The sequence below is a fragment of the Planococcus citri genome, chromosome 3, assembly GCF_950023065.1.
Source record: "Planococcus citri chromosome 3, ihPlaCitr1.1, whole genome shotgun sequence".
NCBI lineage: Eukaryota > Metazoa > Arthropoda > Insecta > Hemiptera > Pseudococcidae > Planococcus > Planococcus citri.
In genome coordinates, this window is record NC_088679.1 from 20,059,139 (window position 1) to 20,083,521 (window position 24,383).

Consider the following 24,383-nt stretch of genomic DNA (forward strand, 5'->3'; position numbering starts at 1 on the left):
GTTTTTGCTAAATTAATACTTTCAATTTTAATCTCATCGTGTTATAAAACTCACAATCAGCAAATTCACGAGTGGTTTGAAGTATTTTATCTGTCTGTTTATATGATGCCAATTTTCTTTCCACTTGAATATCATCATCAGCATAAATTTGTAATCTGTAATTTTCGCTGAGTCTAACTACCAATTCATTTAACTTAGAATCGCTGATTTAGATTATTTGCCCAGTGTCCATTCGTTTTCTAAGAAAATTGAAAACATTTTTTTTTAAAAAGGGAAGGAGAAAATATGAGAAGGAGAATGCTGTAGGCGTTGGACTGTAGGAGTAAGCATCATACGTAGAAGTTGAACGAGTAAACTCGCACGTAGCCGACGGTTCACGAGTATCGAGTGTTTTTATATTTTAACGTCTAGTAAATTTCAGTTTTTGTTATCGGTTATCCTTCTCTTATCGTGATCTTCAGTGCAAAGTGCAAACTTTGTTTGGTAATTGACATTTACACATTTTAAATGCTTAAAGTAATCACTCTTCTGTCAACATAGTTTTCATTAAAGCTGCCAAACAAACTAGAAAAATATCTTGCCTGGGTTTCATTTCGTCGAGTGAAAATCAAATCGACCATCTGAGAGAATAATGATCGAATTTACATCTTTCTGCTAGATTTTCCGTAAGTTCGTTTCTCACTTTGATGTACTTTTATTCGAAAAATAATATACTAATTTCGTATTCAATTAAATGTTGCGCAGAAATGGCAGATGCTTGCAGTCTACCGTTGGATCGTGCCCGATCCAAAATAGATGTGGTTTGCATGGTAGACACGAACATAACAGTGAATTTAAATCATCGAAATCAAGTTTTAGAAGATATCCTCGCAGTATGCCGGAATTTAAAAGCGAATTTTCGTCGAGTAACGGTACAATTCAATATTCTAAATTAATACGTCGAGTAATTACGATGAAACGAATACTACAACTCGATAATTTTGTTCCAGTTCGAGAAAATAAATTTCGGAGAAACGAATTGTTTGGATACATTTTACAATGCTGATGTTGCCATAGTCGATTTATCCAATCAAATTCAGCAAAGTACCATGTTTTACCATCTCGGAGTACGAGAAAGCTTCGGTATGAAGCAGAACATAATTTTATTCAACGATGTCGTTACCGAAGCTACGTTACGTTTTGGAGTAAGTCCGTAGATACTCGATGACTTCGTTAAAATTCATCTACAATTTACTAGTACTCTACGAAGAGCTCGTTGTTTTCAGAATTCTTGCAATAATTACACTTTAATTACGTATCGTCTGCACGAAAATGGCAAAATGTGTATTACGACGAATCCTCGATCTTTGAAAGATAACGAAAATACCATATCAGCTGCCGATCATCGAGTACCTGTAACTTGTAAACTCTCTAAATTGCTACTCGATGTCGAAATTCAATCCAAGTATGTTGTATATTGTTTTCTGTATATTTAATTTCACGACAGTTCGATTTATTGATTTATTCGAATTATTGCAGGACACATATCAAGGAGAAGTTTCTCAGCGATTTGAGAAAAGCTCGCGAAACTTATACCGGAGAAGAACTGAAAAACGTTCTGCATAATATGAGAAGACGACTAGACGATCCTAGATTGCTTTCCGGTGATGTTATACTCAATGTGTTGATGTCCTTTAGAGATATTCAGGTAAACGTTTGAGTTTTCGAATCGAAATAGAGAAATAGAAAACTTACGGAATTATCTCGTTACAGGATTACGATGCTATGGTGCAGCTAGTCGAAGATCTGAAAACGTTACCAAATTACGAGAGTTGTTTTCATACCCCTAGCCTCCGGTATCTCTATCCTTTCGCATTGAATAGGTAAACACAACGATACATTATTTCACTTGATTAGTGAAGATTGAAGAAGCATATTGATTAAATTTACGTATCTGTTGAACAACAGGCGAAACCTGAAAGGGGATAAAGAAAAGGCTTTAGAAGTGATAGAAGAATTCCTAAAACAAGAAGAAAATCATATCCCTGATATGGTTTGTCTTTGTGGACGCATTTATAAAGACATGTTCGTCGAATCTGATTACACCGATCAAACAGCTTTGAAAAATGCTATCCACTGGTATCGAAAAGGGTTCGAAGTTCAACCGAACGAGTACGCTGGTATCAATCTTGCCACTCTTTTAGTTATTAATGGAAACGAGTTTTCGAAATCCGAAGAACTGCAGCATATTGGTATGGTTTTAATTTCATTAAAAATGTTCGTACTTTTAGACTATTTTCGTAATATTTTTTATTTTTTTAGGAATGGTTCTCAATAATCTAATCGGTAAAAAAGGCAGTCTATCTACGTTAAAAGATTACTGGGATGTGGCTACTTTTTTCGAAATCAGTGTCCTAGCTGAAGACTACAGCAAAGCTATTCAAGCAGCTGAATGCATGTTTAAATTGAAACCACCAGATTGGTAAATTTTAAAACCTGGATTTTTTATTATCATTTGGTTGAAATTTTTTCAAATAAATTATGTGTATTTAGGTACTTGAAATCCACCATTGGAAACATTTCGTTAATCGATCGATTTAGAAAAACGTGCGAAGAAAATTGTCGAGGTCCTGAGCAGCAAATTTTCGCCTTTTGGACCGATTACTTTGTCGATGCGACCAAGGCAGATGTCAACGATCAGATCCGTTTCCCTGTAAGCTGCCTATGCCAGATTTAAAAAAAAAAATAATTTAATTGATCAAAATTTGAATTCATATTTTGTTTGAATTAGATTTTAGTGCTCGAATCGTCAAGATTTTTTGTACCGAGTTACGTTGTAGTTAATTTAAACGTCGAAGAACCAGCCATACAGATTTGGAACACTTGCCTCGACTGCTTGAAAGAAAAAGATTGTAGTAAAGATCATAATTGGCTGTTCACTGCGAATATGATCCGTAGTGTTAGGTACTGTAAAATTTTATATCGTTAAAATTTTCCATATTTTTCACTAATGAATTTTATTTTTCAAAACAGTTGCTACAAACGAGACGAAAGATGCCTATTCTTGTACGTTCGAGGAAACAGTGACGATTTTCAAATGTTCTTCCCTTCGGTGATGTGTCGTCAAAGATTCCTCGATTTGATTCTAGAAATGACCCAAGGACAAGAAGGAATGATCACCGATTTAGATATGGAGCAGAGCTCCGATCAGTTGAAGGTAAAATACGAAAATGAATTAATCGTATTGCCAATTTTTATTTTTTGTACCATTATCGAAAATTATTCAATTTCCATTGTAGATCGAATACGAAGTGGATGATCGTGACAATAAAGTCATTTTGGGTCAAGGAACTTACGGAGTGGTCTACGCAGCTAGAGATGTAAATACTCAAATCAAAATTGCCGTTAAAGAAATACCTGAGAAAAATTTAGGGTTAGTTTCTTCGTTTTTTTTCTGCTCATTTATCGAATAATCTGATATCTAATTTTGAACCATTTTTACAGAGATGTTCAACCGTTGCACGAAGAAATTAAACTGCATTCTCAGTTACACCATAGAAATATCGTACAGTATTTAGGATCTGTTTCTGAAGACGGATATTTTAAAATTTTTATGGAACAAGTTCCTGGAGGTAAATATGATTTTGAAGATTAGGGTAGTCTTTATTTTGACGTTCGCTGTCGGAATCTCCCACCCTCCCCCACCAAGGGGGGGGGGGTGAAAAGTTTATTCTTGCTTTCTTGCAGAGCTACTCGAGTTACTTTTTTTTTAAATATTCAAAAATTTTACTTTTGTCAAATCTTGGTCTTTTTGTTTCATTTCAAAAAATTATTGAAAACTGTGCAAAAGCTTCGTTTTTCTGTCAGAAATGGCCGAAAATTCGTTTTAATAAAATTACCCAGCTTGCTTTTTGTCTAAAATTGCGAATATGTAGTTTCACTTTTTTGCGAATAATTACCAAAAAAAAACTGTCGTTTGTTCAAAGATTTTTCATTTTTTCCAAAAAATTTCTGGAAAGGTGCATCTTTTTCTAAAATGTTTATTTTTTTGCCAAAAATGCTAGCCCCCCCCCCAAAAAAAAAAAATTCAAAAAAGTCTCATTCTTCGACAAGAATTTTGATTGTTTTCAAAAACTGCTAGAAATTTTCGTTTTTTTTTCAAGAAGTTTTAAGCAAAAATCACCCAAAGCTTTCTTTTTTTTTACGAAAAATTTCAAATAAATCTTATATTTTTTCCTAAAAGTTTCTTCGAAAAATTATTTTTTGCCAAAAACAATTGCTTAAAACCATATTTTTTGCTGGAGAATTCAAGGTGTCACTTTCTTCCAAAAGTTGATCAAATCTCGACATTTTGACGGAAATGTGCAAAAAAAGTCCTGCCTTTCGCTAAAATTGTCAGTCTTGCTTTTTGTCTAAGATTGTCAACAATTTTCACTTTTTTACTCACTTTCTTACCAAAAAGTTTCAAAATGAATAATCCAACTATTTTTTTCATTTTTTTTCAACAATTTCTAAAAAGTCTTGCTTTTTGTGAAAATTGTGGAAGTTAATTCGGTCGAGAGTTTTTTGTTTTTTGTATTGAAAATGTTTTCCTCACATTTTTTTTGGTTATTAAAGTCATTCAAAAAAAAAATCGAATACGAGCCCTGTTCGTAAAAAAAAATTTCAAAGTAATTTCATTCAATTTTTTTTTTTTTTTGAAAATTGTAGACATTTGATTTTTTTTAATTACTGGGGGCCTTTCGCGAGTTTTTTTTATCTACTGAAGTAGTGCCATTCATGACGTAAACATGATATCATGGTCGGGCAATTCAATTCTTTTTTTTGCGTGTATCATGTGTTCGCGTTAACATTTCAAAATAAACACTTTGACTTTACTATGGTAAATCGTAAATCTCCTAATCTCATTTTCAATTTTCTCAATTCTGATGACTTAAATAATAAATATGGATTGTTTGGAAATAAATGATGAAGAAGTTGCTAATGCTTTAAAGGTTTGCCTGTTCTCTACGTATTTTTTCATTTTTCATATTATTCATTCTATTTCTATTCTATCCTCTTTAAGTCTTTACTATTATTCTGTGCAACTGATGCAACTTGCAAGAGTAGCAAGTGTACTGTCTTAATATGAATTAAGAATATATGTAGGAGAGTTCTGAGAACTTATTCGAACATGAGTCAAGGAACTCGTAATATATTTTACAAGGAGTATTGATGTCAGAGCTGAAATCATCAAATAAAGATCGAAACTGTAAATCCGCATCCCAAACGTACAGATTGTTGTGGTCGTGCTGAAATACGAATTACAAATTACAATTAAAAGAACTGGGCAAGTGGGCATCGATGTCGGTACGTTGGAATTGAAAATAATTCAACAAACTTCATTACTCATTACGTAATACTTAATAGAAAATTAGAAATATGGACAAGCTGTATCTGTATTTGTACATGTACAAGGTAAGGTACTAATTATCTACAAGACAAGTATTTTCAATTTTCATTTTCTAATTCTAGATGGAGGTGATGGACGGATCCACGCCTTCCAGCTTATCCAACTATAATAAAGTTTAAAACGTTCATAATTTTGATCTTGATTTTTTAGTTAAACTTACTGCTGAAAAAAATATCACAAATATGTACTTATACGTACATAATTTATAATTCATGGCGTTGAATATTGAAATTTATTTTTTTTGCGTCGAAGCGGTTGAACTCGAACACCATGTCATGAACGCAGAAATGTGTGAAGTGATTCTTTATCGCGAACGTTGTCTCTGATTGGCTAAATGGCACTACTTCAGTAGATAAAAAAAACTCGCGGGACGCTCTACAGCAGTTTTGTTTTTGAAATGGTTATTTGGACTTTGAAGGAATTCCGAGGTGGAAAAATATTTAATTTTGAAAATATTTTTAACAACAGAGCATAGTCTAAAACCCCCAAAACCAAATTTTCAGCTGCCTAAGTTCATTTTTTGATTTTTGGCGAATTTTTTAAAATTCAAAATTGACTGTTTTTGGCGACGTACTTGATCAATAAAAATACTTAAAATAAGTCCCAAAACTAATATTAATTACCCAAATCCAAATTTCACCATTTCCAGCCATTCTGGAGCCTCCAGCGCGATTTTTCAATTTTTCCAGAATTTTGAATTTGCTCCAGAAGGCGTGAATATGAAGTTAGGCAGCTAAAAATCGAGTTGTATATTACACTCGACCTGTTTAATGAGTTTATCCACATTTGAGCCGATTTTGAGAGTGACACCACAAGAGTGGTTTTTTGACCAGCTTTTTTCAAAATTAAAAAATCCAAAAAATCAAAAGATGACCGTTTGTGAGGAAATTTTTGAAATTTGCGCGAATCGCTGTATTTCCTCAAGAACTAACCCCCGGAACGCAAATTCTATCATTTCCAGCCGTTTTGGAGCGAGAGTGACACCTCAAAAAACCACTCTTGAGGTGTCATTCTCAAAATCGGCTCAAATGTGGATAAACTCGTTAAACAGGTCGAGTGTAATATACAACTCGATTTTTAGCTGCCTAACTTCATATTCACGCCTTTTGGAGCAAATTCAAAATTCTGGAGAAATTGAAAATCGCGCTGGAGGCTCCAGAATGGCCGGAAATTGTGAAATTTGGATTTGGGGGGTTAGTTTTGGACAAAATACAGCGATTCGCGTGAATTTTAAAAATTTCCACACAAACGGGAAACTTGATTTTTTGGATTATTTAATTTTGAAAAAAGCTGGTCAAAGAGCCACTTTTGAGGTGCACTCCCAAAATCGGTGCAAATGTGGATATACTCGTTAAACAGGTCGAGTGTAATATACAACTCGATTTTTAGCTGCCCAACTTCATATTCACGCCTTCTGGAGCAAATTCAAAATTCTGGAGAAATTTAAAATCGCGATGGCGGCTCCAGAATGGCGGAAATGCTAAAATTTGGATTTGGGTAATTAATATTAGTTTTGGGACTTATTTTGACCATTTTTATTGATCAAGTGCGTACTTTTTTATAAAAAGCATAAATCGCCAAAAACAGTCAATTTTGAATTTTCAAAAATTCGCCAAAAATCGAAAAATGAACTTGGGCAGCTGAAAATTTGGTTTTGGGAGTTTAAGACTATGCTCTTTCTAAAAATCGCGGTCCCGTTCAAATCGGAGTGTGACACCTCAAGAGGTTCCCTTGTAAGTGCGTAAAAACTTTGGAGTTGGAGCAAAAAAATTTTCATCATAATAATTTAAAAAAAAAATAATTCAATGCAGTCAGAACTAATTTTAATTTTGTGATTTTTTTAAAAATCAACAGGCAGCTTATCCGAGCTTTTACGACTGAAATGGGGTCCACTGAAAGGAAACGAATCTACCATAATTTATTACACCAAGCAGATCTTAGAAGGATTGAAATATTTACATGCTCAAAAGATCGTTCATCGTGATATCAAAGGTATTTTTGAAAAACCTCCGTTTAATTATCTCTTCTAATTCATTACTAAATCGAAACCTTTTTGCAGGTGATAACGTTCTCGTAAACACCTACAACGGTGTGGTAAAAATATCCGATTTCGGTACATCGAAAAGATTAGCAGGATTATGCGCCAGCACCGAAACGTTCACCGGAACATTACAATACATGGCTCCTGAAGTGATCGATAAAGGCCAAAGAGGATACGGATCACCGGTAAATATTAAATACGTATAATATTTAAATCATAAATAATTCTAATTCTACTTTTTGGTGTTATTTAGGCAGATATTTGGTCACTAGGATGTACTATTATCGAAATGGCTACCGGAAACCCACCTTTTATAGAACTAGGGTCGCGAGAGGCGGCTATTTTCAAAGTCGGTTATTACAAAGATCATCCTCGAATACCCGATGAATTATCCGAAGAAGCCAAACTGTTCATTAAACGGTGTTTCAGGCCAGATCCTAAAGAAAGAGCGACAGCTGCGGCTCTCTTAGACGATCCATTTTTACTCAAGTAAATTCTGCGATGATTTATAGGTATCTTCTTGTTTACAGTTTAGTATATCAATCGATTAAATTATCGCTTTTGTCTGTATTTAGAAAAAAGAAACCGTCTAGAGGTCTAATACTACCCTCGGAATTATTCCACCGAAGTCAATCCATCAACGAGCAGAAAATCTCTCACCATATATCGATGAACGGCTCGATGCCATCTTGCGATCTAGATACACCGTCGATTACCAACAGCATAATTAATCCTCAATATCCTTCAGTTGTAATGACCAATCACAGGTACTTGCATAGTCTGCAGATGCTGCAATGTTACAATCTATTACAATCGTGCTCGTCCTTTTTATAACCTATGATACCTATCTATTTCATCGCCGAATTAACATAGTCTCTGTTATCGCTTCCTCTCTACATGGCAAGATATGGGGCTAGATTAACTTCTACCTAACACAAATGACTATCATCTGATCTTAACGAATAATCGAAGAATTAGTTTTACCATCTCAGGTATAAATGACCAGCTTTCAAAATACGCTCGTGTGCATTTTTTTCTCATTTCAGCTTGTAATTCGCTCGTTTTTTGTTTCCTTAGTTAGAGCTTCGTATTGCGTTTATGTTTTGATTTGATTTTTTTTTTTCTCAAAGATAATGTTACAGTATAGTTTATTTTAACCGTGTGTATTTTTTAATAGGACTTTGACGAGTTCCGAGAGCACTAATAATACATCTTCGGATGTCTTATTGTCTCCCGATATCCTCCAAGGAGCTAATGGTCCTGGCGAATCGACCGAATCCGATGGCTTCTATTTGCTGAAGAAAGATCTCCAAAGACGTACCACCTTATCAGCTGTTCTTACCGCTGATAAACAGAATATTTGTAAGAAATGGAAAGAAAGCATTTATCACGAATTCGGTGACAATTCTATCGACGAGGTTTGTATTCTGCAGCTATCGTTTCAGTATTAATATTCGATCATATTGACGTGTTTTTCTCTCGTTGCAGAAATATTTGAAAGAATTAATGGATGGATTTCATTCGTTTATCGCTAAACAAGACAAGCACTCGTTGATGAACACGATTCATCGTTTGAAAAATGAAGAATTCCTCAAGAATAAAATCGATCTTTTGAACTTCATTATACAATCATTTCACGGAGCTGTGCGTGTTTTTCAAGTTTCATTTTTAGTCGGGGAGCCAGCTTAAGGATCTATTGCACCACCCCCGGTCGATCCTCCGGGACAACTTTTTTCTTAAAGGGGGAGTCCTAAGGAACATTTCTAGCCACTGTACCCAGAAAAAAAGTGGCCCTACTTACAAAATGGCGGCCATTTTGATTGACTGGTCAGCCGAAATTGCAGATTTTGCGTTCCAACATAGGAATTGCACGAAATTTTTTAAACTGTACAAAGGCAGGTCGAAAGATCAGGCAAAAGTTTATCACCTGTCAAAATTTCAAGTGCTAAAGTGCGTTTTTCGATTTTTGGCGAATTTTTGAAAATCAAATTTAGGCCAAAAATGAGGGGAAAAAAATCAAAATTTTACCAAATTGACCAAGAAAGCTGAAATTTGGGATATACCCTATTTTCGACATGCCAAATCGACTGGAAACTGTTTCAAACCGTTTTGAGCAGTTCTGGAGCCTCCAGCAGATTTTTGGTACTCGAAATTCCCACAAAATTTTATCAAAATGGAGTTGGAGAGCTGAAATTTATTGTGCAAACTAATTTCAATGCGCTACAAAGTACTGTAGGTAAATTTTAAGTCGTTTTGGAGCCTCCAGCGACATTTTGAAAATTCCTGGAGCCTCCATCAGATTTCTGAAACTTTAAATTTTCACCTAATTTCATCAAATGGCGATGGAAAGCTGATATTTACTCCACACTCTAATTTTAACACCTTCTGAAGACGACTTCAGGTGGCTTCAAGTCATTTTGGAGCCTCCAGCGACTTTTTGAAAGTTACTGGAGATTTTTGAAATTTGTAATTCCCGCAACATTTTACCAAATGGAGTTGGCAATCTGAAATTTACTTCACAAACTAATTTCAATGCGATATTGAAGTCGACTACATGATGGTTTCAAATGGTTTTGAAGCTTCCAGCTATTTTTTGAAAATTTCAATTTTCCAAAAAACGCCATATGACCTTTCAAAAAGTCGCTGGAGGCTCCAAAACGACTTTAAACCCACCAGCAGTCGACTTCGTAGCGTATTGAAATTAGTTTACAGAATGAATTTCGTCTTTCCATCTCCATTCGATGATATTTTGGGAAATTTCAAGTTTCAAAAAAACGCCATACGACCTTTCAAAAAGTCGCTGGAGGCTCCAGAACTGCTTAAAACGGTTTGAAACAGTTTCCAATCGATCTGGCATGTCGAAAATAGGATATATCCCAAATTTCAGCTTTCTTGGTCAATTTGGTAAAATTTTGATTTCCCCTCCCCCCCCCCCATTTTTGGCCTAAATTTGGTTTTCAAAAAATTCACCAAAAATCGAAAAACGCGCTTTAGCACTTGAAATTTTGACAGGTGATAAATTTTTGTCTGATCTTTCGATCTACCCTTGTACGGTTTGAAAAATTTTGTGCAAGTCCTATGTTGGATCGAAATGGCCGCCATTTTGTTAGTAGGGCCACTTTTTTTTGAGTACAAGCCACAAGGGCTAGAAATGTTTCTTAGGATCCCCCTTACGAAAAAAGTTGTCCTGGAGGATCGAGGGGGGTGTGCAATAGATCCTTAAGCGGGCTCCCCGACCACTTTATTTGATTTTTTTTCAACAATAATGGATTTTAATCTATATTTTTCTTTTCGCAGGTCAGCAGTATACTAAAAAATCATACCATCAAACCTCACTGGATGTTCGCTCTCGATAATTTGATCGCATCTGCGGTAACCGATGCCGTCAGTGTTTTAGATAATGGTATTAAAAATCATCGTATTTCTTTCCCTTGATGTTAAAATTATCGCGTTAAATTAATTATTACGATTTTAGAAACAGATCTGGTGCTGGATGGGAATGAAGTCGATGCGAAAGTCGACGACGATCAACAAATAATGGAGGATTCGGATAACCAAATTACTAAATCGAGCAATTCGAGTAAATCAAGCACCGAATGTTACCAAGATAAGTCCGTGTCTCAGAAATTCAACTCTTTGATCCATAAAATTACCTCGGTGCATACAGATAACGAAAGGTATTAATGGCGTGAAAGTAAATTAGGTAATTATTTATCTTAATGATTTTAATTATTAATGAGCCGTGTTCGTTGTTTACTTCTCAGGCAGCTACAACAATTACTACAAGATGAGAAAGAACTCAATGTTTTACTCAATGGTTGGAATAAGAGGAATAAAAAATTAATCAATTTGTTGACCAAGTTGGTGGATAAACATAATTTTGAGCAACCATCTTCGACAGAAACGGGCAAAGATGTTGTGAGTAGTTCGCAGAAACAAACACGGTCTGCTAGTTCGAGATCGACAGATTCAGGGTATACATTTTGAACACAATAAATTGTTTTATTATCTTTACTACGTCAATTGATATTTGACAATAATTTTATGATTTTTTTCTAGTGGTAACACGTCAATAAAATCCAAATCTTGCGATCCAGAAGAGAACAGCAATGTTACGGTTATTCCTAAATCAGAAGTTGATATCAATTTGATAAACTGGCTTACTAAAATGAAAGTAGATCAGCGCTCTATTAATAAAGTAATTATATTTTCTAATTCTAATTATCATTTTAAACCTCTATACATCTCGTTTCATACCTATTAATTTTTATACACTCGGATAATTTTAGTTCATCGCTGAAGAATACACTTTGGATGATTTGCTTCATTACATAACTCGATATGATCTCAAAAAAATGTCCTTAAAGTAAGCATTTTTTTTCTTTATTGCTACGATAATCGAATCCGAATTAATTTTATGTATTTCTAATTTACGTTTACAGAGGAGGTATCGAATTACGAATTTGGAACTCGATTCAAAAATGGCGTAAGGAAAACCACATTCCTAGTGAAAACGTTTTAGATTCTAGTCACGCTTAAATTTTATTATGTATTAAAGGCGAAATTTTTTTCGTGAATAATTTTCTATTTTCTATGTTAACCAATCCATTGTACTAACCGTCGAACGGGTCTTTATCATATGGTTTTATGAATTTTTTTTATTAATCTGGTTAATACTCTTCTGTTTTATGTTTAATTTTATGTATGTATTTTACCTGTTAATCGATGATAATCATGTATGTACTAAGTGTTAAATGGCGTAATTATTGTTTACCTACCAGTACTATTACTAATCTTTGCTGAGTTACTTTTTTGACCGTTCTAAAAATTAAGGTTTCTTTTTGTCTGTTTTAATAATTGTTCTAATATGTTGTTTTTCTTTTTTTTTGATTTAAATCGTTAATTTTTTTAGCGCTTTTATATGTAGTGAAAATTACCTCCTGTTTTACATATCAATAATTAAAATTTTTAGAAAAATTGTTTGGAAATGGAAATTTATTGTTTTTAAAAATCTATTTTTAATTCTAATGTGAACTTGTTTGAGTTCGATTTTCATTATTAAAAAAAAAGTAAAGATACGAGGTGGCTGAGTCTGAATTAGAGGTTAGTTATTCGTGTCCGTTATCCTCGTTTAAAAAGAAAATGTAATGAAAAAAAGCTGTGACTTATCGTACAATTTCGAGCTCATTTATTACTCCAGCGTTTCAAAAAGCACCTCACCGAAATTTTGACTCGATTCGCGACTAAAAAAAAATAAAAAGTAAGTACTTGCTCAATTTTTTTCATATCCTTAGCATTTTAAAAATTTTTCCGGTTTTCTAACAAAAAAAAAATGAGATAAAGGGTAAAAGTGTTCTTAAAAAAATTCGAGGTCGCTGATGAGTCTGTAATTGTTTTTAAATAAATACTCATTACCTACAGAACTTTAAAACAATTTTCAAAAAAGGTTTTCCAAAAACTTGATAAGATTACAGCGTTTGATAAATAATACCGATTACTTACCTATTTAAGTGCTCGCTAAAAATGAAACGACTTGAAAAATTTAGTTCGTTAGATACCTACTTCATCATTTAAAATAGGTAATTTTCAAAATAAAAAACTTGAAATTTTTTAAAAAGATATCAAATTTTTGCCAACAATAACAAATGCAAAAAAATACAAAGCAATAAGTGGATGGTCAATAATTCAAAAGAAAAATAATATTTTTCAAAATTCATTGAAGAATTTCGATTTGTGTACATTTTAAAACTATATTTATTTTAAACTTCAATTAAGTGATGAATATAATTTTGGGGAAAAAATGCAAAACAGGTGAAAAATTAGAATCAGTTTGAATAAAATGGATCGTCAATAAAACTGATTTTCCAAAAATGTGTTCTGAGACTTCCTCTTTTTTCTGTGTTTGTTGTAAAAGATTGACATCAGCGTACAGAAAAAAATACAAATTTTACGCAGAAATTCTGGCTTCGTTGACTAATCCAGAAACTTTTTGACCTCATGTGGATTCATTGGGACGCGAGTGAGGCTCAAAATTCTCAAAATATGAACGTTTTTCCAAGTTGAGTGCCTACCTAGATTACTTTTATGTACAAAACTTTCATCTTTTTGATTAAAAATTGAAGTACCTAACTACCTACTAATAATAATTTGATTTGAGTGAAATTACCCCAAAATTCTGAAAATATGTCTGTATATCTTAATCATTGTTGAGCATTTCTTTTCAACCAAATCCACTTCTTTGACTCTAAAATAAAAAAAATGTAAAAAACATTAAAAGTGAACTTTATAGAGTTATTTTGACTCATTCATGATAGGTTATTCAGAAGGGTGGGGGTGGGTAACATTCCTTTTTAAAAACAGTGAAAGTTGGCTCATTTAACAATAACACATTTTTTTTGAGTTTTTCAGCTCTAGAATTACTCGTACTTACTTACATACTTGAAAAACTTCAATCTTTAACCGTTCATGAACCTAGAAAAATAATTTTAAAACCCACCACCTCCCTTCTTCTCATTTCACCCTTAGAAATGCTGTTTTAATAGAGGGGTTGTGAGCGTGGAAATTTTCGAGGTTTACAATAATTCTTTTAAATTAGGTGTACGGATTTTTTTAATCGTCTGTAAATGGAAATAAATATCTAATCTGATCACATTCAGGGCACAAAAAAACTTTAAAATAGGTACCTAGCTAATTGAAAAATTTAAAAAAAAACTATTTTGAGCAAATTTTCAATTTTTTAAAAATAAAATAAGTAGGTATGCATTTCTTAAAAAACGAAAATAAACAAGCGTGAATTATGAATTTATATCAACCCCTCCACCCTCTTTTGAACTGGTACTCTTTAATTAGAACGAAACCAATCTAAAATGAAAAAAGATTTCAGATCCCAAGGTTCATGTTTGGTTTTTGGCGAATTTTTGAAAATTTGCACAGGTATTTCAAGATGGCAGTTTCATGAATAATATTCAAACTTTTTCTTGGCATTTAATTTTTTTTGTAGCAAAGTAAACCAATGTGAATAATTTCTCCAATTCAACTTCCTCGCATCAACAACCACTATACCTAGTATTAGAAAAGAAAAACTCTCTCCTTATTTTTCAAGCTTTTATTATAAAGCTTGAAAAATAAAGAGAGAGTTTTTATTTTCCAATATTATTGGACTCCTTAGTTTTGGTTCATCCTTTACCAACCACTATAGTTTCAGGTCATTGTGAATCCTTCAACGAGTTTTAAATTTCTTCCAGAAATTTCAAATTGTTCTGAATGAGGCAAAAATGAATTTCAACATTCCAAGAGTGGCAGCTCAAAAGAGAATTTTTCATCAATTTGTGGTTTCCAGAAAAAATTTAAAAAATAGAATTTTCAAAAACTGATTTGTCACAAGCGGTTTTTTTTTGTCAAGATATCCTCATAGAGAGTTCACATGACCACCCCACACAAAAAGAATTGAAATTGGACCATTTTGAAGTTTCTTTCGAGTTTTTTAATTTCTCCAAAAATTTCAAATTCCTCTGGAGGCTACAAAATTTTTTGAAAATGGACGTTTTCAAGTTGGGCAGTTATGTTGACATTAGACACATATATCAGACGACATCTTTCCTAAAAAAATCACCCGTGTAATGCCATTTTTGAAAATTTGATTTTTTAAAAATTTTTCTAGAATTTATTACAAATTGGTCAAAAGTTTTTTTGACTGGCACTCCTAAAATTTCACTCTAATCATCTGAAGCGATTGATAGGGGGTCCAAAAAACGTCAACAGAAGTTATGGGAAGAGCTAAGGTTCATTTTTTGTCTCTCCAGAGTAATTTAGAATTTGTGGAGAAAATTATAAAATTGCTGGAGGCTCCACAATGGTCCAAAACTACTAGTTGTTGATATGTAGGAATTGCACTGAAGGAGTTATTTGCATTGGTTCACTTTGCTCAGTAAAAATCGAATTAAAAAAAAAAAAATTAAAAATCGCCCATACAAATTTTTTTCAATTTTCAAAAATCTAAGATAATAAACCTGAAATTTTGTTTTGAGATTTTTTTTAGGTCATGCTCTTTTAATCTAGCTTATTTTTTCGTTCAAATCAGAATTTGCCAGTTCAACAGGTTTTCATTTGAGAATAGATTTGATGAATTAAAAAAATCACATTTTTGGCCCCATAAAGCGACTTGAAATTCTTAGATAAGATTGGAAATTCGCTGAAGGCTGTATAATGGCCTAAAATATTAGTTTCCCAAGAAAGGCAGGAAGAGAGGTAACAATGAAATAATCATCGACACTCTTGTTCATTTTGTTCAAAAAAAATAATATATAAAAAAATAAACAAAAATTGTCACAAAACAACTTTTTTGGAATTTTTGAACTTGAAAAAAATCTTTCAAAAATCTAAAAATTAGCTTATTAAGACAACGATGGCAAAACTTTTACATTTCAGTTTCAGTTTTCAGTTCTTAGTTTCAATTTTTCTTTTTCTAGTTTCGGTTTTAGTTTTTGTTTCAATATCTTCATTTTTCAGTATCACTTTTAAATCAGTTTCAGTTTTAGTTCCACTTATTTTTTCATCGAATTTGTTTTATACTCATTTCAGTTAGTTTTAGTTTTCTATCACTGGCTTAAAAACATAAATATTTGGTTACCGGGGGGGGGGGGGGGGGGGTGGTAGAGAATTTCAAGACATACTCCTTCGATTTATTTTTATTTTATTGAAATCGAAAAGGCCAGTTCAAAAAGTTCTCTCTTCACTTGCAGTTTTTTTTTTTTTTTTTTTTTTTTTTAACAATCGTTAAAACATTTGATTCGGTATTTATCGATAGGTTATTTTATTAGGTTACAGAAAACAGTAACCTCGTTTTTCTAAAATGTTTCTTGAACCCAAATAAGACGCCGTTTTATCGCGATAAATTCCGTACAGCAAATTTTTTTCATAAACGACCTTGATCTTGGGATTCGAAACAATATAATGAAGTAAATTCCATAACCTGAATTTCATCTCTCCGTTTAAGATGATACGACTGTAAAACGAGATGCTGCTTTTTAATATCCGGCCGTTTTGTTGTATCGATATCGAACAAGACCTTGCGAAAAAATTCCATCAATTTTATTGGTAATTTTGACTTATGTACTTACTGACGTCTGACGTTGGTAGGTACCTGGACTCAGATTGTCCACAGTACGAGTATTATATTAATAGGTAACCAAGAGTATATTAAATGTCTTCTTGCAAGTTCCATAGATACATTTAATACTCGTATTATCGAATTGATGTCGGATTGCGGTAGTTTTATTTCGATTTATAATAATTAAATAGCCTTGGAAATGGTCAATCTCGCTGTGTGATCAGTAATTAATACAATTTGATGATTTTTTTTAGCCGTCATTATTTATCATTAAACATTATAAACAACGAGCTTTATTGCAGGAATTTAGTCGCAGTAGTGTCGTATTATTTTTATATGGATATTTGGCATTTGGAGGTCTAATGAGTAATGGGTGGCATTATGGTTAAGAAGTCAGACAACGGGGACATATGTACGTTTTTATAATTTATAAAGCGTGAAATAAAACCATAATTTTATTTTATTATATCACTTTTGTTAAGAATAAGGATATGGGTGTACCTAACATTGAACTTTTTTTGTTCTTTTCATTAAACAACAATACAGTATATTTAAACAAGGAGAACAACGCAGATATTTTCAAACTTACTCGATTCGCGAGTTACCTATTAAAAAATTAATCATTTTCACTCGGAATTAAGGCGCCCTAAACCGTGGAAAATTCTAACAAAAAATTGGCTCGAAGCCAATTCGTACGTAAATTTTTTACACAAATTCCAAAACACGTTACACGAATGATTATACCTCGAGGGAGCTCGTACTTCGTAGAGAAAAAAAATTCACCCAGCTCTTCTTCTCGTATTATCGTTTACGTAATCCAGTATCTATAACACATTGCACCGGTGAGTTTGGTGTAAGAATAATTCTGAGAAATGAAAATTAAACGCGATAATGTTGATTTGGCAGCTTTGCTTGTTCGGTTTTGATTTGTAGGTATTGTGCGTATGAGTATATACTTTCGGCTCGGTTGATAATATTTTTAATGTGTAGTAAAGCTGTTACAGGCACCTAAGGCCACATTATTTCGTATACCTATCAAATCAACAACCGGTAACCGCGTGTATAGGTTTTATTTCGTGTGCAGCAGCGAGAACGCGACGAAATTCTCAGCTCGCCAGCTCCGATTCGGACACTCGATATCGTTATAAAATTGAAATTTTTCGTGTTTAAAATATTGCTTAGGCTGCTATATCGAGTACCTCTACCTATATCGTATATTATAACGTTTATCATTCGTTTTATCAGTGTTTCGATTCGAAGTATATTTTTCATAAGAAGTATGTCCGTGTGTAACGAATGAGAGGTTATTTATATCGAGTCGGTTCAGTCGTTCTCGGTGATCGACTTGCATAACGAAATTTGACGCCGTATTAGTGCCTTATTATAGTATAGTGATAAAGAGAGTCGAAGTCGCGGCCTACGACATAAGTATAGCGAAAAAATGGGTATTATTTCTCTACGCGACGACAGTCTTAGAATCGCGCTGGTGGTTCGTGTGATCGCGGCTGCGCATCTCACCTATGGTCTTTACTACGAGTTCTTTTGTATAAAACCTCCATCGCATCTTAAAAATTATACGACAGGAGGCAAGTTCAAGTACATGACCAATTGGAACCTGGTACGTGAAATTGATTTTTTATTAAATTATTTTAAGTAGGTACCTCAATGGTAATCCGCTTAGTGCATATTTATCGTCTAATTAATACCTAACTCGGTGCTCACGTTTCCTTATTATCTTCGTGGTGGTTTTTTCTAATCACGTGTGTACGATTAGAACGTATTATACGATGATACCTACCTGCCTACTTGTGAGATAGGTTTGACTGTTGTTGTTGTTGTTGTTGTTGGAGATTTAATGCACGATTTTCCTATTTCAATGTTTATGTATGTATATTGTACCTATGTATAGGTTATCAAGAGGTACATATAAGCTAATCGTCAGTAAGAGATAAAAAATGGGTACGTTTGTCGGTAGATCAGGTCAAGTACTTTATTCGAAGAAAAATAATACCTACTGTTCTTAAAAAACAGAGATTTTAGATTTTATTAATTGTGAAAATCACCTACCTACTCAAGTTGTGTCGTAATGTTTTCGTAGAAATTGGCTGATTTTTACTCTTTAATTTTGTGTGGTTTGGTTGAAAAGATAGATCAAAAAGTGTTGAAAATATTCAGCTTACACGTTACCTACTTAGTTGATTGTAAATACACCCTATTGTGGTTATTTAGTTGTCCATTTATTGCATTTTCTGAGGATTGATGACAGCTTTACACATATGAACCCTTATTGTTACATCATTACATCATTCGACGACGTGTTCAATATGCAATATCAATTCATACTGAATAGTGTAATGGGAAGAGAATGAGGGAGGGGGATGAGATAGCGTGCATGTGCGTATAGTACACGTAAGTAAGTAATAATCTGAAGCATGAATAAAAATTGATAACCAAGATGTACTTAGCATTTCATTGGTCTTTGTTTGCATATTTTACCCATTTGCAGAAATAATAATTCCCTTGTTGAAATTTTTTTTCTTTTTTTTTTTAAAAAAAAGAACGATGGTATTACTTATTTAAAGCTGAGAAAATTTCATTCCATTTTGATGATGTTTGATCAATTTCTGCCTCTTGCGAGATTTTCTGGTTAAAGTCTGAAAAATGTCATAAATTTTTAGACGTTTTTCTGTTGTTTTTATGTGATTTTGAACAAGTTTTGCTGAATTTTATTGAAATTTCATCATTTTGTAGCAATTTTTTATAATTTTGCCACTTTTACGGTTTTCAGAATACTTTTATCAATTTTTGCAAAAATTCATTTCATTAAGACAAAAAATATTTTATCACTTTTTGGCACCTAACCTTTCATTCTCAAGATTTTTAAAATTTTTATGTCGTTTTAACTGATTTTTACATATGATGTTTTATGAGCAGTTTTGACATGGATAAAATTTTTTGCGCTGGAAATCTTTCCAAAATTTGCGCCATGCTGACTTTTGAAAACTGGACAAAAATTGAGTTGACTTTCTGACATTATGCCAGGTTTTTGATAACTTGAAGGAAAAGGAAACCGATGGATCGGTGTGTGAGCTTGACTTTTGAAAACAGCGAAAAAAATCATTTTCTGATTTTTGACATTATGATCTGACTTTGGGAAATGAAATCAATGAATTAGATACCTATATACTTACCTATACTAAAATTATACATATAAAACTTTCAAAAATTACTTTCTGATATTTTGTCAGACTTTTTTGAAGTGATTTGTAATAATTTAAGTGTGTAACTGTGTACCTTCAACTGGCTCGACTTTACTGTACCCAATATTTTTATTAGAGGTACCTAATTTTTAGATGAAATGTTAGTTTGAAGGAGAATCATTGATCACAATCATGGCGTAGTTTTCTCATCAAAGTGAGATGAATCATAAGATGAGGATGAACAGATCAGGAAACTTGACCATACCCATCTGAGTAGATCTAATTAGACCACCCAGCGATGGATGATTGGATCTGTTCAGATCCAGTCAGATTACAGATCCAATCAGATCCGGACATTTTCTAGATTCATTTTGACCTGATTAGATCTAATCACATTTTGTCAAGTTAATTGTTTGTGATCAGATCAGATCAGATCTGATCAGACCTAATCATATCCGAACATTATCTCCTCGATTTAATTAGATTTGTTTATACCTGATCAGATCTGATCATGATCTAATTCTAATCAGTTTCCGCTGGTTAGTGATGAAATCATAATCTATTACAGGTACTTGAAAAGAATGAAAGTAGGTAAGTAGATCTAATTTGAGTTCGACGTGACATGTTTAGAATAGATATTATTTGATCGGGTATGATCAGAATCAGATTTGTTTAAATAATTACATATGTTTGATAAGGTCTGACTAGATCAGAATCAGATCAGATCTGATTCAGACATTTTTCGAATACAATTCGGTTTTACTGTCTGATCTAATGAAAATGTGACCTGACCAACCTATTTCCAGAGGTCGCCCGAGTCTGATCTCATTAAACACGTTTAAACAATAAACATACACCTGAGCAAAAATTTTATCAGAACTCATCTAATAGGTTTAGACAGATCTAATTTAATAGGATCCAATCAGATTTGGCCAACTTTGATCACTCTGTTTTTAATACTTACTTACTCAGGAGAAATGATTGGATCTGATGAGGTTTCCCATATTGGATCTGATCACAGTGATCACGCCTAAACAGATTTAATTAATCCGACCATAACTTTGAACTGACCAGATCTGATTAGCTCGACTAGTCTTGCCATGCAAATTTACTCCACGGAATCTATGAATCTGATCATTTCCCGCTTGGTATAGGTATGTAGTTGGTAGATATAGGTCATAGGTATGATTTTACTGATCTGATCGAAACAGATCTGATCAAATACGTCTGATCAGCTTTAAACAAAGCCGAATCAGATCTAATCGATCAAAGCTAAATTGGTATGATTTGTTCTGATTTGATCAGATCTGATCGAATATGTCTGATCAAATTCAAACATGGCTTAATGAAATCTAATCAATGAAGTATGAAAGTGGTTTTGCTTGATCTGGTTCTCATCTGATCAGAATAAAGGTCGGATCACCTCCGATTTGAACGGGGCCGCGATTTTTGGAAAGAGCATAGTCTAAAACCCCCAAAACCAAATTTTCAGCTGCTCAAGTTCATTTTTCGATTTTTGGCGAATTTTTGAAAATTCAAAATTGACTGTTTTTGGTGATTTATGTTTTTTTTTTAAAAGTACGTACTTGATCATTAAAAATTGTCAAAATAAGTCCCAAAACTAATATTTATTACCCAAATCCAAATTTCACGATTCCAGCCATTCTGGAGCTTCCAGCGCGATTTTTTAATTTCTCCAGAGTTTTGAATTTGCTCCAGAAGGCGTGAATATGAAGTTGGGAAGCTAAAAATCGAGTTATATATTACACTCGACCTGTTTAACGAGTTTATCCACATTTGAGCCGATTTTGAGAGTGACACCTTAAAAGTGGCTTTTTGACCAGCTTTTTTCAAAGTTAAAAAATCCAAAAAACCAAAAGTTTCTCGTTTGTGTGGAAATTTTTGAAATTCACGAGAATCGCTGTATTTAGTCCAAAACTAACCCCCCCAAATCCAAATTTCACAATTTCCAGCCATACTGGAGCCTCCAGCGCGATTTTTCAATTTCTCCAGAATTTTAAATTTGCTCCAGAAGGCCGTGAATATGCAGTTGGGCAGCTGAAAATCGAGTTGTGTATTATACTCGACCTGTTTAACGAATTTATCCACATTTGAGCTGATATGGGAGTGACAGCTCAAGAGTCGTTTTTTGACCAGCTTTTTTCAAAGTTCAAAAAATCAAAAAATCAAAAGATGACCGTTTGTGAGGAAATTTTTGAAATTTGGACGAATCGCTGTATTTTGTCCAAAACTAACCCCCCCCCCCCAAATCAAAATGTTACAATTTCCAGGAGTGTGGCCCCTTAAGAGGTTCCCTTGTTAGATAAGTATATGTGCGAATTTGATCTGATCTAATCAGATCTGATCAAACATGTCGGAACCAGTCTTACAAGTTTGATCAGATCTATAAGCAAGCAGTAAATCTCAATTAAGTCTGTCTTGTTCTGACCTAATTGAATTAGATCTGTTCTTTTTGATCTGAGTAATCAATTCCATAAAGTGAATTCTGCTAAACGAATTTCAAAAAAAAATTACAATATCTGAAAAATTTGGAACCCTTGTATTGCGATGATCAGTAATTTCATCGGTTCAGCTAAGGGCACTTGTCTGATCAACCAGCAGAAAATAATTTGAGCTCATCAGATTAAGATACTCCATTGATCCCTTCGAACTGATTAAATCAAAATTTTGATGGAGTTTTACATCTCTTCAGGCCTAATCACATCTAATAGGAGATACCTGATTGGATCTGACCAGATCTTATCAGAACCAGATGAGACTTGACGTAATCAGATCAGTCACGTTTTGAGCGTATTAGATCTATTCAAACCTGATTAGATGCAATAATTTTTTCCTGTGCAGATTTGACCCAAATATGCTCAAATGTCATTTAAGGGCCATAATCTTTGGGCGTTCACTTGAAATTTTTTGTCAATTTTTCATTTTTGAAAGCATTTCTTCAGTTTTACTTTACCCCTCAGATAATGCAATTGTTGCTGAAATATTTAAAATTTTCTATTGAAAAAGTTTCTTACAGCATTTTGTGAATTTAATACTCTTCCTTTGTACTTAGGTACTTCAAAACATCCTTTTGAAACATCTATGCATCTTTTTATTGCATTGTGCATATAACTAACTTACTTGAGTTAAAGTGTGCACTAGAGAAATTTTCAGGTCTTCGATGCAGATATACCTATTTGATTAATTTTATTTTGAAAATGATGATTTTGAAGTTCATTTTTAAAATTTAGCCCTCTGTAATACTTTGGGGTGAATCATGCAACCCCGAAGTATGTTGTCTGAAAAAAAATCAAAAATTTGTTGCTCAGCGTAGAGAGCTACCTCTATTGATCGATTTAGAAGATCAAAAATATACTCGTATCTACCGAATTTCAGAATTTCACTCTACGTTCAATAATTTGAGTTTCTAAGCGTTGAATAAAATTAAGTATTTTAGTCATTTTTGTAAAAATTCACCCACGAATGGAAAAATAATCCAAAAATTGTATAAATAAGCTTCAGAACAATTGAGGTGTCGAAAATGCGCTGTTTACCAAGTTCCAGCTTTTTATACAGTATGGAAAATGAGCTACCTATTAAATTTTTAAAAATTTGCCAGAAATTAAGAAATGAAATTCATTTTCTGAAATTTGACCTGGTACATTGTTTTTAGAAACTCTTTCGATTTTCCTTCGTTCAGATCAAAAATTGTCTAATAATGGTTGAGATTCGTTTCTCGTAAGGAGAAAATTTATGAGCTCAAGCAGATCAGATTGATCTCAAACATAATTCTGGCTCTGGTGTACTCTTTTCTTTCCTTTTTCTCGACTGCAAAATTTGCCAAAATTGATGGAACATTTTTTGAAAAATTAAATTTTAAAGTATGAAGTCAAAACCACCAACAGAATAAATAGATCTGAAATATCGTTTTTTTTTTAATACTTACCTTTCTATGTTCCTACTAGGCTAACCTATCTACAGTATTTATGCTCCTTTTTTTCGTCACGAGTATACGCAGCTAGACGACCTAACGAAAGAGAATTTGAAATTGGATTGCTTAAATGTTTAAAAGCGATAATGAGCGTGACTGATGGCTACATAGTTAGTATGTAGCTGTTCGTTTAAGGCGCTGTTTATGTACCTACATGTACATATTGCGTACACAAAGTAAACGCGTCTGTCGTCGAAGTGATATGGCAAAGAAAACACTTCATTTATTAAATTGCACGTTTCATTTCAACTCGTCGTTGGTATGTCTATGTACTTGTACACATGTGCATACAATAACGCACTTATACTCGTATTTAGTTCTGTGTTTACTATTTATTTGGCGATAAAGAGTAACTATCAGGCGTATCAGGCTATGCAATTTTGTAATTTTTTTTCACCGTCAGGGTCAAACTTAATTCATTATTTTCTGGCTCTCGAATCATCTGGCAGTGAGATTTTTGAATGAGAATTTTTTCATACAGATATAGGTAAACAAAATGAAATTTATATTATAAGTACTGACGATTGCGAAACTGTAGGGTCGAAAAAAAACTTTGGCAGTGAATGAGTGATGCTTGAAACTTTGATACTCAAAATTAAAAGGTAGGTATT

General features: G+C 33.2%; 2 protein-coding genes across 4 annotated transcripts in view; both read left to right on the forward strand.

Annotated features, from left to right (window-relative positions):
- The first annotated feature begins 346 nt into the window (after positions 1 to 346).
- Ask1 (apoptotic signal-regulating kinase 1) lies at positions 347 to 12,451 on the forward strand. Its single transcript, XM_065358443.1, has 25 exons — positions 347 to 665; positions 745 to 911; positions 990 to 1,184; positions 1,266 to 1,444; positions 1,519 to 1,687; positions 1,753 to 1,862; positions 1,948 to 2,231; positions 2,302 to 2,461; positions 2,533 to 2,692; positions 2,771 to 2,943; positions 3,013 to 3,196; positions 3,279 to 3,412; positions 3,484 to 3,611; positions 7,286 to 7,423; positions 7,491 to 7,657; positions 7,726 to 7,961; positions 8,048 to 8,239; positions 8,650 to 8,890; positions 8,961 to 9,116; positions 10,770 to 10,875; positions 10,948 to 11,149; positions 11,237 to 11,446; positions 11,532 to 11,670; positions 11,762 to 11,838; positions 11,915 to 12,451. The coding sequence occupies exons 2-25, from the start codon at positions 747 to 749 to the stop codon at positions 12,009 to 12,011; spliced, it is 4,002 nt and encodes a 1,333-aa protein (XP_065214515.1). The 5' UTR covers positions 347 to 665; positions 745 to 746; the 3' UTR covers positions 12,012 to 12,451.
- Positions 12,452 to 17,476: 5,025 nt separating this feature from the next.
- The window catches only part of LOC135841699 (androgen-induced gene 1 protein-like), a 50,144-nt gene continuing 43,237 nt past the window's right edge, over positions 17,477 to 24,383 (forward strand). The window contains exon 1 of one of the 3 annotated variants that reach the window (XM_065358825.1): positions 17,477 to 18,199. In XM_065358825.1, the coding sequence (XP_065214897.1) occupies positions 18,023 to 18,199 (177 nt within the window). In that variant the 5' untranslated portion in view covers positions 17,477 to 18,022. The remainder of the gene's footprint in view (positions 18,200 to 24,383) is intronic. The other 2 variants (XM_065358823.1, XM_065358822.1) reach the window with 2 other exon arrangements.

Coding starts and splice junctions, on each gene's coding strand:
- Ask1 (XM_065358443.1), top strand. CDS start 747: ATGGCAGATGCTTGCAGTCTACCGTTGGATCGTGCCCGATCCAAAATA. Junction 912..989: donor CGAATTTTCGTCGAGTAACG/GTACAATTCAAT, acceptor ATTTTGTTCCAG/TTCGAGAAAATAAATTTCGG. Junction 1,445..1,518: donor GATGTCGAAATTCAATCCAA/GTATGTTGTATA, acceptor GAATTATTGCAG/GACACATATCAAGGAGAAGT.